This window comes from Ischnura elegans, chromosome 5 (assembly GCF_921293095.1).
Source record: "Ischnura elegans chromosome 5, ioIscEleg1.1, whole genome shotgun sequence".
NCBI lineage: Eukaryota > Metazoa > Arthropoda > Insecta > Odonata > Coenagrionidae > Ischnura > Ischnura elegans.
The window spans coordinates 84,049,824-84,066,105 of NC_060250.1; the positions used below are offsets into that span (position 1 = coordinate 84,049,824).

The 16,282-nt window shown below is 36.2% G+C and overlaps 1 protein-coding gene across 2 annotated transcripts; it reads left to right on the forward strand.

The window, feature by feature from the left end:
* Positions 1–61: 61 nt before the first annotated feature.
* LOC124159143 (glutamyl-tRNA(Gln) amidotransferase subunit B, mitochondrial) lies at positions 62–15,509 on the forward strand. Of its 2 annotated transcripts, none has more exons than XM_046534724.1 (13): positions 62–172; positions 455–667; positions 743–890; positions 1,003–1,116; positions 3,971–4,143; positions 4,401–4,549; positions 4,941–5,179; positions 9,126–9,356; positions 9,837–9,973; positions 10,518–10,641; positions 10,800–10,889; positions 11,776–11,909; positions 15,055–15,509. In XM_046534724.1, exons 2-12 carry the CDS (start codon positions 540–542, stop codon positions 11,905–11,907), a joined length of 1,665 nt encoding a protein of 554 aa, XP_046390680.1. In that variant the 5' UTR covers positions 62–172; positions 455–539; the 3' UTR covers positions 11,908–11,909; positions 15,055–15,509. The 2 variants fall into 2 exon arrangements, with proteins under 2 accessions (XP_046390680.1, XP_046390681.1); XM_046534725.1 differs by having other exon boundaries at positions 15,075–15,509.
* Positions 15,510–16,282: the final 773 nt, after the last annotated feature.

Here is a 16,282-nt window from a genome sequence, read left to right on the forward strand (position 1 = left end):
ACTCATTTTGGGTATCACCAGCCATCTTTTGACGAAATTCAGAAACACCTGCACAACAAGGGAAGTGAGTGGCGAAATCCGCCCTTTAAATCATCATGTGCGAAGTACAATCGGAGAAAAATGTGTTAGAGGTTTTATTCTCCTAGTGTCTATGATATTATGGATGACTAGGGTTAGTGGTGAAGAATATTCGTTTATATCTTTATAATAAACTTACTCATATAGGTGCATTTTATCAACGTTTTAGTACTTATCACGAAAAGGAAAAAAACGAATCAATTACCCCTATGAAAAAATTGTATAAACCTGTTTCAAATTTTTATACAATCGTATACATTACCATGGCAATGTATGAGAATGTATAAAAATTTAAAACAGGTTTATACAATTTTTTCATAGTGGATAGACTCCAAGATTTCTTTTTTCTTTAATTTGCTGTGTTATCAATTTTTAGGTGGGAAGCTGGCGCAGCGATGTGAATCCCCTTAAAAAAATACCTGGAGCGTTACATATTGTGAGTAAGAAGTAAATAACGACCAATGTTCTCCAAAGCCGTGCTTTCGCATCTGGCCGTCATCAAATCTTACCTCAATGTGGGCAACGAATTTAGTCGGCGATGCTACTCAGCGGCAGCCTCGAAGTGGAAGGCAAAACTGTGTTCTTTGAAGTAATTGTCTCAATGCTTTTTATGCGTTCTGTCCTAATGAACACGAGTATAATAATTATTTTCATTTTTCCTCAGAGAGGGATGGGAGGGTGTGGTAGGATTAGAAGTACACGCCCAAATTATGTCTTGCTCTAAGCTTTTTTCTGGTGCTGGCACGACATTCAGCTCTCCAGTAAATAGCAATGTTTCACTGTTTGATGCTGCAATTCCAGGAACTCTACCGGTAAGGTTTCAGTCATTTCCCGTTTGATGCTATAAATAATGTACCCGGAATCAAGTCCCTAATTGATTTTCTATTTCTGATGATAATCTAACCTGACAATTTATATTTTTAGGTTCTTAATCGGCGATGTGTGGAAGCTGGAATATTGACAGCGTTAGCATTATCATGTAGACTGAATCCTGTCTCTCATTTTGATAGGAAACATTATTTCTATGCTGATCTTCCAGTGAGTATTTGCGAAATTACTTGGTAAATATGGCACTAAACTATAAGAGTTTGTAAGCTTTTCCCTTTATTTTCCTTTTTACTCCATGTCAACTGAACCTCGGCTTACAACCCACCCAACTCGGATTTTCATGAAATTGTGTACTCATGGTTGACTAGCTTATATAATTACTGGTTTTAAATTTCAGGTCTCTTTCATTTATTTGGTTCAAATACGGTTGTAAATGGTATATTGGTCTTATTGAAACTATAAATGTAGTTCTGGTCAGTGGTGCAGCGAGGGGGGTTTAGGGGATAAACCCCCCCGCCCCAAGAGCTCAGAGAAATTTTCAAGTTTAAACCAATATACTTAATGGATTAGTATTACTTATAGAATAATGTTAGGATTAATCAAATATCTCTCATAAAGCGGTAAAACTAGTCATTTTGAACCATTAGTCTTAAAATTTTCTGGAGAAGGGCCCCCCACTACTCCCACTTGCCCTGCCGGGTATTCAATACCCCCACACCCCTAAGTATTAGTTTCCCCTAAAACTCCACTAGCCTTAATTCCTAGCTGCCATTAAGTGAGTTGCTTGTAGACTAGCGTTTTGATAGCTACCTCTGTCATTGTACTCAGGGTATGACAATCCTTGATCGAGATTCAAATGGAAACAAAAAACTTCAACTGTGACACGGGCTATGCTTTAAGCGCTGCCTGGAATCCAACACAAAAAAAATCAAGGAGAAAAGCCAGAAAATTAGCACGAGCCAATCAGAAGAAACTTGACAACTTTTAGTGATGTTGTTATGGTTGGGCTCTCTTGACCCGTCTGCTGTTTGGCACATCCACCTGAGCAATTTAAGTTCTGTTATACTGCCTCTTATAAATTTCTTTCACCTCATCCCTAACCAAACCACATAGTATGGGTAAATATTTCCACTAAGGGCAACCGTGTGTTCTTATTCCAACCAGTACAGCTCTAGGAATAATTTTTTTACCATTGACCTTTCCAGTACCACTAGGTTGTTAACACAGAGGAGATCTACTGAACAGTAATAGTTATATGCTAAAAAATGTTTGAAATTCAAGAAGTACATGATTCAGTTTCATAACCTATCGATTGATTGTCTGGCAAGTTCAGAGCCAATTATTTTATCATTAGTTGTCATGTAAAATTCACGCAGTATAGTTTAGAGGTGCACTTCTTTTCAGTGGCCCTCCTGTAAAAGTTCTATGTAGCATGTAGTTGATGGTGAGTTGATGCAGATTGACCTATTGGTTTTATGAAATTTTGAGTGCTTCCACTCATTTTCAAGAGAAATACTAACATATGTTACATGCTACCCCTGCAGGTAGGTAGCTGTTTGAGGTTGTCTACCGCACTCTTTTCTATTTAAAATCATGCATTTCACGTCACTCACTCAGAGATAAAACCAGGAGGTTGGTTTGGAATGATGAGGATAGAGCTCAACCTGGAATAAGATGCTGGAATTTTTTTTCCCTCTTCTAGTATTGGGTCAGTTTTTCTCGTAAACTCAATTTTGCTTAAGATAATAATTTGGTAATAAATGTTTCTGTGATTAGAACTAGCATTTATTGTCCCATATATGGTTAAGGTGTTGTTACTTGCCATACTTATGTGGTCAATTATGGGGCTATAGCCCCTGAAAATCTCCGTAAATGGCTGCACCATCCAAGATGGTGAAGCATCAGAGTTTTTTAACGTTTCGAATGTTTTGCCTAGCAAATTGATGGGAAATTCTGGTTTTTGAAACTTCACCAAGGAAAGCTTTTGATTGGCTCTAACCCTATGAAATTTCAAGCCTGCACTTTATTAGGAAGTGGTGGATAAAAATTCTTTAAATTTGTCGTGTGGCAGGTTGCATCATTTCGTAGACCCTCATCCCCCTGTTAAAGTCTCGGGAAAATTTTGGTTTGAAACTTTGATTTTGACAGGTTTTTGAAGAACCATAGGAGAGTACAGAGAAATAGATGGCCCATCGTACAAGTCGTACATCTATCTAGTATTCAAGTAATTAATGATGCTTGATGTAGGTTCAATAGTTTTCGAGCCATTCCAGTGCCGAATTGTAGCTAACTATTGGAATTTAAGCCATTTTAAATTTTGGGGCGGTGGAGGGTGGAGAAAGTTGTGAATTTTCCTCTGGATCAATTTAGTCATTTATGAGTGTGGCAGTAAATCTCTGGCGGTAAAAACTCTGTAAATGCCCTTTCTTACAAATAATTTATACAAAAACAGCAAGTAATGCTCCTACATACCAATGTTTCTTCCAGAACCTTACTATTACTGATTTTATATCACTTGTTTCTATCTCTGTTGCCTGTTTAAATTATGGATGTGTCCGCATTTTTATCTCAGATTTTATGAAAGTGACCCTGGTGACATTTTTAACTTACTTCATATTGAATTATATTTAATATTTTCTTTGATTATATTCATATTTTGTATATTGGATTCACCATTTGGGTACAATACATATTTAATCCTCCTGTGGACCTTCATTCTTTCAGTCTAATTTTTTTTTGAAAGAATCTTTTGCAGCTTTCCAACATAACTTGTAAGACAAAATTGGCAGCCTAGCATTGAGCAAAAAATTAGTATGTGAGAAGTTATGGATGATTTATATGGCCATTAATTGGTGTGAATAATGCCTTAGGATATCCATCAGGGTGATTTCACGACTCATGTGGAGAATATTTTTCTATCTAAGTTTTTCATTTTCTTGTATGGCATCCATAATTCTCTTCTACTAAAGAATTAATTGCACAATTAACCAAATCAAATTTTGCATATGTCATTGAGAAAATTGAGTATGTTAATTGCTATCCTAAAAAATTCTGTTTGACTCAGGCTGGATATCAGATTACACAACAAAGAAAACCATTGGCTCAAAGTGGTGTACTGCCTTTTGAAGTTTATGCAACAAGCCGGAAGGAGAAACTTTATAGGAAAAAATCCAATGTAATCCAGTTGCAACTTGAGCAAGACAGTGGGAAAAGCTTGCATGATGATTTGAACATGAGGTTTGTTCATATTTGATAGAATTGTCATACCATTGTGATGGTAACATGACTTGAACTAGTTGCCCTGAAATGGTTTTAATAATTAGCTGTAAATAATGTTGAATCTTGGTGTAAATAGTGGTGGGCGAAGTGAAGAAATATTAATAATTTCATGGCATAATGGACTGTTAATTTAGTAAATATTTGTAATTATGAGTGCAATATCAGTTTCATGTAATCTAGCTCGTAGACTCATTACTGTGACTTGTTGTTGGCAGGAGTCTGGTGGATTTGAACAGAGCTGGTGTAGGCCTGATGGAAATTGTGTTTGCTCCTGATCTGTGCTGTGGTGAAGAAGCAGCTTCTTTAGTGAAAGAATTATCTTTAATATTATCACGCTTGGGAACTTGTACTTGCCGGATGGAGGGTGAGTAAAATTATTAGCCTTTTTAATACTGATATTATGTACTTTGCATTCACAGTTACATCTTTACTATTGTGTAAACTTGAGTTCAATTTCCATCAGTTCATAACTAAAAAGTTAATTTATGTTAACCCTCCTACTGCCATGGTCCAACTTATTTGCCCAACTATTAACAATAATAATTTTGATATATTCTCTCTGGAGTGTCGGGCAGCAAAAGAAACGTTACATTCCAGAGAAAGGATATCTAAGATCAAAATAAAGCTTTGAAATGTGAAATCGAATCTGGTTGACTATAGTTCCTTGATATTTTTCAATACTTTGAAAGGAATTTATTTTTTGATTTGATCTCTTCTTTCTCCCACGATTTCACTTCCTCTCAACTGCATTGAAGAGGGAGCCTTGAGGGTGGATGCCAACGTGTCCGTTAGACCAACTGGTTCCAGCCAGCTGGGCGCACGGAGCGAACTCAAGAATCTGGGAAGCATCCGTGCTGTGGCACAAGCTGTGGATTATGAGATGAAGAGGCAGGTTGAGGAGCTGGAGCGAGGAGGAAAGGTTGGCGGGGACACACGATCCTGGGATGCCGAGCTGCGAATGACTGTGCCGATGAGAGACAAGGAGATTCAGCAGGTTGGCACACTACCCTGGTACTACCACACTCTCTCTCACTCTGTTTTTCAACCAAGGATGGGTCTGTTCCACTTTTTTGCTGATTCCAATTCCTGTTCAGTTCCTGCCATTGCTTCTCTGTCCTTATTCTCATTTCTAGCATAATTTCATTTCTTAATTTTCATTTGGCTAGTATGAAAACTGCCTTAAATAACACATCTCATGATTCCATATTTTTCATCCAGTTGGACTCAAAAATTGTGGACAGCATGTATTGAATAATGCTGTTTTAGGTCCTTTTTTTTTGGGATATTAGTCACGGCTTTTGGGCGTTCCTCTGCATTGTGTTGTTGTCCATAGGTGACGACAGTTTTCTCCAGCCATCCTGCTGCCGTCTTCAGGTCAGAAGTCGCCAGCCGGATGGCTGGAAAATCTGTCATAACCTATGAACAACACAACGCAGAGGAATGCCCGAAAGCCGTGACTCATATGGAGAAATGCCGTGGAAAACTTAGATCCTACAATTTTTGGGAGTTATGCCTTCTCTAGGCTGCTTTGGGGTTCTTTCTAGCCAATGATGCCATATTTATGTTTGTTACTTTTTGCGGTCCCTTGAAGGTATGCAAGGTCTCTCAGCAACAATGTTCCTGATGTCCTATGGGCGTAGACAAGTGACTTTTAGATATTCATCAATTATTTTTTTAAATTGTTTTTAATGGTGGAGAAATAAAAACTTTCATTGAAGAGACACCTGAATGATTAACATTTTTCAATTTTTGCCAGAAATTAAGGGGACAGAGAGTGAGGTGATAAACTTCATTTGCCCTTTGTTTCTAGCATAACAGCCGGCCTAGTACTGAAGTTTTCTAACATCTAATATATTTCTATGATGCTTTTTTAGTAGTCAGTGTGGAATTTTAATGAAATTTGATTAACTTTAGCTGGAGTTGAGGCTGGATGGTAGGTATTTTGTTATGGCATCCTAAGGATTTAGAACATTGATTGGTGAGAGAAAAGTTATGTTACGAAATTTGCATGTATAACAACTTCAGAGTTGTCAGTGCTGATTTTCGGGTTCCTCAGCCGCGTTGGTTGTTTTTGGATGACAACAGTTTCGGGAGTTTTGTTATCCAAAACAACCAACGCGGCTGAGGAACCCAAAAATCAGCACTGACCATGAGCAACGCCGCGGAAGCCTACGCCAGAATTTAACTTCAGAGTTGGGTACAAGTTCCTTTTAAAAATAGCACTAAGTTGTTTCAAGCAGAATATGGCGTTAGAAGAACTTAATGATAAAGTTTGAAACAGCTTCTCCTTGTTTTGAACCTTGCATTGGTTGTCCATAAAGTGATTTCTGCCTGCTGTAGCCATTTGTAGGACTGTTAGTGTGGAGACTGACGTAGGACTAACCCAGCAAAGTGGGTACACCATTAATTTCAGCATTAAAATTATTCTACCATTTTCTTCTACAACGAAGTACTGCAATGACTTGAAAGAATGAAATTCAGTTTAATCGGTGGATTTAATCTACCCAGAGATATATTTGTTACCAGCCAGAGGATGTAACAAAATGAAAAATGAACTAAATCTTGAAAGTAAGGATCTATTTATGGGTCATTCTCCCAAAAAGGTACATTTTCTGCAGGCAAAATGAAAAACATATCATTTTTGTTTATATAAGAACCAAAATAGTGTAATTACTGTTTGCCATTCATACAAGCTAATGACGTATGTGGCGGAGATCATTAGAAATATTTACACTGTTTTTTTTTTTATTTTTCTTTGTTGTCTACTGACATGATATATACCTATATGCCCACGGACATGGAAGAAGAGGAATATCATGTGTTTATTCATGTAAAAAAGTTTCTTTTATTTTTTGTGCCATTGCACGTTCTGTAACTAGTCATAGTGCATCATCATGTCCGCTACCATCCGTCATGTCCATGAACTGAAGAGTTCAATGACGATTTCCCTAAGTTAAGTTATAGTTGGGACTGAAAATAGGTTAGGACACTGTTCTTACTACATTGAACTTGTATCTTATATCCGTATAAGTTCTATATCAGTTGTAATTTGTAAAAGGTGTAGAGTTACTTCTTTTTACTTGTCCACGGTCATGATGGATGATCTTGGCTCTTTCAACGAACTGAACTTTTTCTTCCACATTAAATCATTCACTAAACCAAATAGAAACTTAAACAATCCAATATGGCTAACAATCCCATTCTCTACACACTCTCCACATACATTCAGGGATGCCACCATCTCCTATGAATAATTCCCCCTTTTTCCTGTGTGTCCACGGGCATTGCTTTTTTGGGTGGGACAAATGTTTTTTTATTATATACAGTGAGTCCTCGTTTAACGTCACTTACCGTTCCTGAAAAATGTGACGGTAAACGAAATGACGCTAATCGAAACATAATATCCCATAAGAAGCAATGTTAAAAGTGAATATCGGCTCCTAGACCTCACAATTCCTACGCGAAAAAATTTTAGCGTATCATATCTGGGGCATTTTTTACGATGGGAATGCCAAACTATGGCATAAATACGAGTTCCTGTCTTCATCGACGACAATAGCAGCTCAGTGACGTAAATCCTTCTCCATTTTTGTATCTTCCCGCATTTGCCTTTCAGCTTCGCTATGGTGGTCGCCCGGGCGAGTGTCGCCTGGGCATCATTATCGCTGAAACATCTTCGCAGTTAGAGGAACCAAAATTATTGTGAACAAGGCAAAAAAAGTTACGACAAAAACTCCCGAGTTCTACACGGAAAAATGCCTCGAAATCACTTTTTAGGTTCCTGAAAACCATTATGTCAAGTAAAACCTTGCGCACCTACCTAAGAATTCATTTTGCAGAAAATTTGCTAAAACCGTAATTGCAATTAACAATAAACACACCGTTTTACACAACGTTTAGACTGACTGTATTACCGCCCGCAAAACGAACAACCTGTTACGCCCGCCACTTCGCATTTTTTCTCGCGCAAAATTTAAAAGACTTGACGTTATCGCGAAGCGAAGGTGCGACAAACGAATGGCAATCTCAAAATTTTCGTGACGTTATTGCGGAATGACGTTAAACGGGGTGACGTAGAACGAGGACTCACTGTAATAACAATTATGAAACAAAAGCATTCCAAAAAGGCTATTTTGAAATGTCTATATTGTTGTAACTGGGCATGAAATTTGGGGAATTCAATTTTTCTTTCTTTTACAATTTGTCACTAAAAGTAATAATAGAGTCCATAAAAAAATAAGCCAGTTTAGTTTTGTTCTAATGTTAATGATTTTTTTATGGCAGCTCACGAACATAATTTTGTACGATCGTGGGAGGATGACCCGTGACCACTGCAGGCCAATTTTTAAAAACTTTCATATCCTCACCATCTACAGCCTCTTTGTGTTTCGCAGCATTATGCACATTAAAGATAACTTAGATACCTACCCCATTCGATCCACCATCCACTCTCATGACACTAGGGCTAAAAATAGCCTAAATACTAATTACTGTAGGCTGTTTAAGACCAACAACCAGTCTGACAATTTGGGAGTAAAATTATTTAATAAATTACCCAGCAAAGCCAGATCAGTGAGCATCACTAGACTGAAAAATGTGCTGGAAAAGTGGCTGTGCAATTATCCACTGTACTCAATTCATGAGTATTTTGGGCTGGACTTTTCTTCTCTTTTATTTTAAATGTAAATTTAAATGTAATCTTTGTAATGTATTTGTTTCTAATGTTTTAATCCAATGTACATGTTTTGTATGTTTCGTTGTATTGAATGTTTTCATAAATGTGTTGTATACAGCATCCGCGAGGGCCAATCCTCGCCGTGGATGAATAAAGATAAAGATAAAGATGACCATTATGCTTTATCAAAAATGAGACCGCTTTAATGTACATATGTATGTACTTACTCACTAACTGAAATGCAGAATTTCTCTCCTTTTTACAGGATTATCGTTTCATGCCTGACCCCAACTTACCACCCTTGCGTATTTTGAATGTAGAGGAATCAGGATCAGAATCAAATCTTCAAATTCCTGCCTACTTCCGTTCTCCAAATTGGCCCCCTCCTGTGGATGCTAAAGTATTAAGAGATCGAATACCAGAACTTCCTTCAGAAACACGAATGAGGCTGAGAGAAACATATGGCCTTTCAGTGGAAGCATCAAATGTGTTGGTGGTGAGTAGAAATTACGTGTTTATGCAAATCGTGCAAAAAATCCACCGGCCAAAGCACTGTGCCAGAAATTGAGTGATCCGGGTTTGAATCCTGGTCAGGGCGAATAATTTTTTCTCTGTGGATTTTTCGCACAATTTGTGCATTGTGGGTGACTCCATAAAGTTATCACCCTGGCTAGTCCTGGTATACTTAAATTATATTATGCAACTTAATTGTGTACTGTACTTCAGATAATAAATTGATACTTGATATTTGCATTATGTACTTTTGAAATATTTTGTAATTTTCACTAAATATTATGCAGTATTACATCTATACCTGTATTGCTTGGTAAATTGAAGGGGGTTTTTGGTTTTTTCTCATCTTGTAGAATAATTGCTGTTTGTCTCAGAATATTCTGGTTACCATCGTTGTATAAAATCCCTTGTTCTATTTTTGCTAAATTTCAATAATTTTTCTTTTACCATTTTCACTGAACAGAATGAAGAGGTGCTGCTTTCATTCTTCTTCAAAGTCTTGGAAGGCAAGAAAGGGAGGGATCCAAAATTGATTGCTAACATTCTAATCAATGAATTGATGACTGCCATTAATAAGGCGGACCTCAATTTAGAACAATGGTCAGTATGTTTTTAAAATACATCTCCAAAGAAAACTATGTTTTTATTCTTTTCTATTTCTCTCTTTGAAGAATGTTCAATTTTATTCATTACGTGGCAATTAAGTCGTTGAATCCCTACTCCAATGGGCCAAAATAAGAGAATTTGCCTGTGTATTTTGTATTTATTCTAACTTTGTTATGCATTTTCTATATTGCCGTTGTCTATTTTCCTTGCTGGATCATCTGAAGAGCATTGACTTGTACTCAATAATAATTTCGGTGAGCACAATGAAAAATCTAAAACAAATTTTTCATGTGTCAAAAACTTCTCCAATTTTTATTTCATAGTACCTAATAAATTGAAATTTTTTATCTTCATCTAGCTTGAAATTGAAAGTGCAAGACTCATTTTTTCCTTTCATACAAATGTGTGCAAAATCTGTAAGGCAATTTAGTACACAGTCTTCGTGAAGTCTTCTCAGGATTTCCACCCTATTGATGAGTCGGACGCATTTTAAATTACATGCTTTTTTTTCTGTTTTCATGTGCTGCCAATTACACAGTGATATTTCCACTTCATCCCTTGGAGAGGTTATTGATCTCTTTCACGCGAAGTCTATTAATAATCAAATAGTCAGGAAGCTAGTGCAATATGTGTTGGAAGGTGATGAACGCTCTCCTCTTAAGGTAATATCCTTTTTTTGGATAACAATAAATGCCTGTCCTGCTCAAATTGATTCCATTTAGTTACCTAACTCATTTAATTTTCTTTTCTTTTTTTATATCTGTTTTCATCCGCTAAATACTGCTGTATATGCTTCATCCTTTTGGCTAATTCCTGGAAGATTGTGCGAGCAAACAATTGGGGACAAATCACTAATCCTAAAGAGATCCAAAATATTTGTAACTGTGTCTTGGAGAAAAATCCTGATTTGGTGAGTTTGAAAAGGGAGTAATCCATTACAAAACATTGCAAAAGTAATACAGTTGGTCTAAGATCTACTTCAATGGAGGGGACACCCTTACACAATGTTCAAAAGGGGCATATATTTTAATTTATGATCATTCTCTTTACAATTTCAGCTTGGGTTTCTGTTTCAATCATCTTTTACCCCCTTTCCATTTAAAATTGGTTGTTTTGAAGTGAAATGGGGTGGAAACAGGGTCGGATTTACCCAAAGTTACACTATAGGCACCTCTCCATTGAGCACCCCTCATCACTTGAGCCCCACCCCCTCCCCTATTTTTATGATAAAGCATAGCCACTGGCATGAGGTAACAGAAGGTGCCCCTCAGACTGCGATGCCCCTTGGCACATGCCTATTTTGCCTTATAGTAAATCCGGCCCTGGGTGGAAAGGTGAGAATAGGGAAGGTTAGAAAAGGTAGCGTTAGGGAATATTTACAGATACTTGCTTGGAAAGAGATAATCCATTAAAGGGTCGATCGAACTGCAGATAATTAAGAATCTGCTCTTTTATTTCTTTGAAATAATTGTATCTTTTCCCATATAATCTATTTTTTCTAGTATTCTTTTAAAATATCATGTAGAGTAAAAAAACTGGAGGTCATAATCTCGTAATTTTAGTGTAGAAGTTGCCATAATCCTTGTAAACTGTCAAGGGTAAGCAGTAGATTGTATGTTATTCTCCATAGGGACATAAGGGTTGAGAATCAGTGCTGAAAACTATGGAGTTGAGAATAATTAGATTGTGCAGCCTGTTTATCAAACTTTTTTGCTCATGTTTTATGATTATATTTGGGTTGTCTGTGTAAATTACTTGTATGGTTATTGTATAATAGAGATATTTTTACTCAATAGGTCAAGCAGTATAAGGCAGGAAAAACAAAAGTCTTTGCTGCTCTTTTGGGGGAGGTTTCCAAATCCAGTCAGCAAAGGGCAGACATGGCATCAGCAGCAAAAATCTTAAAAGAAGCCTTGAAGAAAATTTGAAGGTATTCATAACTTATTTTGCTTGAAAATTTTTATCACTGTTGAATAAAGTTTCTCCTCTGATGGAAATGGAATAATATTCTTGCTAAAGTTAAGATAGCTTGCAATTTTTTACGATTAATTGCAGTCATGTTAACTGAAAATGAAAGGAAAATTATTTACGCTATGCAATAATCATTGATGACTGTTGAAAGTTTTTATATTTTTTTTTATTAGGCATTGTACATTAAAAAATATTTAGCTCAAAGAAGAAATTGCCTCCGTATAAGGAGCTAACGTGGTCATTTTTAAGAGGGCATCCCTGAAACTTTTTTCAAAGTGTCTGTGTTGGGTCATTGCCAAATTAGGCATTCAATAAATACCATGGTGAACACGTTTGGCATTTTGTTAGCATGTGTTAAAGATTCCATAAATGCTTAACAGTCTGGGTGAAGTTTCCTTAGGCTTCGTCAAACGTTCTTCAATATGGCTTTTGTAGCATTCCATGGGCATTCACTGAGCAATGCAAATGCTTAGAGCTGGGAGGTAGGGGTTTAAGTAGAATTCTTTGGGCATTTCATGGATTTTTGGGGGTTTCCGAGGGGGCATCCATTAATGACATGATGCTTTTTGGGGGGAGGGAGGTCAAGCAGATTCCCACCCAATCTTATGTGGGGGAGAGGGTGGATCCTGGAAAGTATCACTTAATTTTTACCATGCTTTATTATACTCGCTTTCTTGTTTGTCCTTCCGGGAAAAATCTTGCAACTCAAATTTTGACCACTTCCTGAATGACTAGAGAGCTGAAATTTTCAGTATAGCTCATAACTGGATGACAATGCAATATTTCAGCACCTCTACCACGATTGGAATCATACCTCGAGAAATATTCAAAATTAAAAATTAAATATGGATTTCTAAAAATGACCACTTAAATCCAATGGAGACGCTGCAATCACAGTCGGTGAAATAAAGTATCTATTTGTAAAGCATAGAGTACCTCTATATTTTTTCCGTTGTTTATCTTCAACAAGAGCCTGCAATTTACCTTTCCTTTTATGACTTGCTCTGAAAATTGGACTTTGCTACGGTGAATTTTCAACTTTGCACTTAACTTCTCCCGTTCTAATGATTTTTGAAAAATGGCTGTGGAATTAATACTCTTCAAGTATGAAAACGTATGATAGATGAGGACATGAGACTAAAATTTCTTTTGATCTTAACCACCACCACCGTGAGTTATCGTTACTGAATATGCTACCAAGATGAGCAATCGATTCTTATGCAATCAAGCTGTTTGACTATCTTAATGCAGGTTCTTTTACAGCTGCTGAAATGAGTATAACTATTATAGTGAGTGATGTAATTACCTACTATTTTCTGACCTAATTGGATATGACTCTTTGGAAATGAAACCATAGGCATTCCTTATGCTCAAGTAATCCATCATATTCTCACAATGAATTACAATCAACTTAGCATTTCAAAATGTACTCCAAAAAAATACTCTTGAACATAAACGCACTAAAACACCATGCATGTTAACTGATGGTCAAATGATGCAATTGTTAAGCACATTTGGTCACAGCTCTGTAAGGATATCAGAAAGCCCAAATACATGCCTAAATAAGAAATATTCCGATAGGAGCACCTTTATTTCATGTCTTAAACCATTCATTTTGGGGCAATCACGAACTACAATGAGGGAATAATTTATACATCAACTCAGGTCGCCAACAGTTGAAGTCACACGCGCTCACTCAATTAACTTTTCTTTTGCAATTGTATTATTAATACTAAAACATCTGTACTTCCCTTCTAAATATTTTTATTTGCACTCATTCTATCAGTCATGAACGTATTTATTCAATAGCAAATTCCATTTAAGGTCCAATGCACTTCATATCAGTAATTGTAATTATGTATGTATTAGGTAATTTTGTTTGTTCAAGAAAGTGATGTTCTTAAGTGAATTTATTGCCTAAAAATGTATGGTAATCAACTATCAAGGAGTTAGGGCATCTTTATTGCTTGCTTCATTAATTACAGTTGAGGACCTCAAATCCAGAATCCAGAAATCCGGAAAACCAGAAATCCGGAACGGCTCGCGGCTTACTTTGCTACATAAGCATCTAAATGTATGTGTCATGAGTGACCGCATGCACACCCTTTGCTATGTAAAAATACGAATGATGAAACAAGTCATCAGCTTCACTCTCCTTGATTATATGACTTAGAGAAATGGAGAATTCACCTGTCCTACTTTAAATCAAAGAGGAGTTAATAGAAATGGGAAATACCTTAGGGAAGGCCCTGAAGACCAGAAATCCAGAAAAACCGGTAATCCAGAAACCCTTTGGTCCCAGGCTTTCCGGATTTGAGGTCCTCAACTGTAATTATGGAGAAAGCGAGGTTTTTTTGGGATAAACAAAAAATTCTAATTTTCTAATTGCCACTTGTGTGCAAATGGCCTAAAGGAGAGGGAACTAGGGGAATCAAATTTTTTATAAAGTTCAATTGCATTGGTTTTGAATTGAAAATTCATTTTTTAAGTCAATAACTACTGATTTTTAAACTGAAAAAATGAGGTTTTTTTACTGTTTATTGCAATATTACCTCACGAATATTTGAAACTGATTCAGTGCTTCACAAAATAAATAGATTGAAATCAAAACTTCCTCATAATCAAGGCCCTTTTGAAGCACATTTTGACTGAACTACTGTCCTAAATCAACATAATGTTCTCAGAGTGTGAGGAAGGTTGAATTTATGCTTGATAACGAAGATACTTATACTCTACTTGGGCTGGCTCACATTCATTCAATTCTTACATGAAAGTCATCATCATACTCATCTACCAATATTTCTCACTTACCCCTCCCTCTTCTCCTGATCGTCTCTTACTGCATCCGCTTTCATCATCATTGCCAATGTGCTGGAAGTTGTCTTGCAACTTTGATAATCCTTCGAGCGAACTCAACCAAATTCACTCACAAATACTTTAACAAGTAACTTTTCTTTTTTTTTTTAGATCAAATACATAATAATAACTAAATTGTATACCTATTTATATACATAACTTATGATCTTCAGTGGATTTAAAGATTTCATTTTTAATTACACATAAATTTTTCTCTAAATATCTGTTTCCCTTCTCCTTGATTTTAGGTAATTTTTTTCTTAATTAGGACTATACTGGAGAAGATACTCTGCTGCAATGTTTTTAACTTCTTTCGGTGTCATCCTGAAAAAGGGTCTGTACATAGAAATTTAAATCCAGGTTTGCAAGATTATCAGAGGTTGGCTTCTTTAATGCATTATCCGGAAATGTGCCGTCTTTCTCCTATTGGTAATTGTGTGGAGAGTTGTATGTAGTAGTCTTTGTTGTCCAAGACTTCTCCTTTTAGATTGTTATCTTTTTATTTCCACCATCATGTATCTATATTAGATACGGTTTTTCCATGTGGAGAAGAAATGTGATTTGAAAGTGAAAAGTGAAATGAATTTTTTGGGGTTTGTCCTATTTGTATGATTTTTATGAGATGGGCTACAAGCTGTAAAATACTAAATTTATCATTCTCAACTGTGTTAGTATTATAGTAAAATAAAATTTTACTACGAAACAGTTTGCATTACATTTATAGCGGAATTAAAAATGTACATTTTACAGTGGTACTGATTGGAAAACCATGAAAATTCCCTATTTTGTCTGAAAATTTGGTCTGTTTAATAAATTTGTGCCCAAAATACCCCTTCTTGCATCTTGGTGGTGATGACACAATTTGTTGATAAGTAAGACATAAATAGACATAAACAACAATAAAAATTGTAGCAGCTGTATTATTATGAGTGACCCCCACCATTTCTGCATTATACGTGATAGTTTTTAGCTGGCTCCTTCCCTGTTAAATTTATAGTGTTGATTATGCATAACCCTTGAGCCTCTCTGAAAGCTAAAAACCATAAAGGTATAAAAAATACATTAATTTGAAGCCATGAGCATCAATACCAGTATCCAGAAAACCTTAATTGAAAGTTGATGCTCCAGTGTTGGTTGATTTTAGGTATTGACTCTGTTATTCATTGTGAAAAAAGATTTTGGGATGGCTTGATCAAGAGTCACAATCCAACCCAATTTTTAAAAATTGAAGTTACTGAAAAAATTTGGAAAAATTAAATATTGTGACAACAATCAAATGGCATTGATACAGAAACTTGTGAACCCTATTCCAATTTAAACGATTCCAGAGCTATTCAAAGCTTTTCAAATCAATTCCTGCATCCCTACAGGAAGGGAAGTGACAAATTGAGAGGAAAAGGAGAGAATAAAGGCAGCAAGGAATTTCTAAACGTGGTAGAACTATGAATGTGACATGCTAAACCCAAAATAAGATGG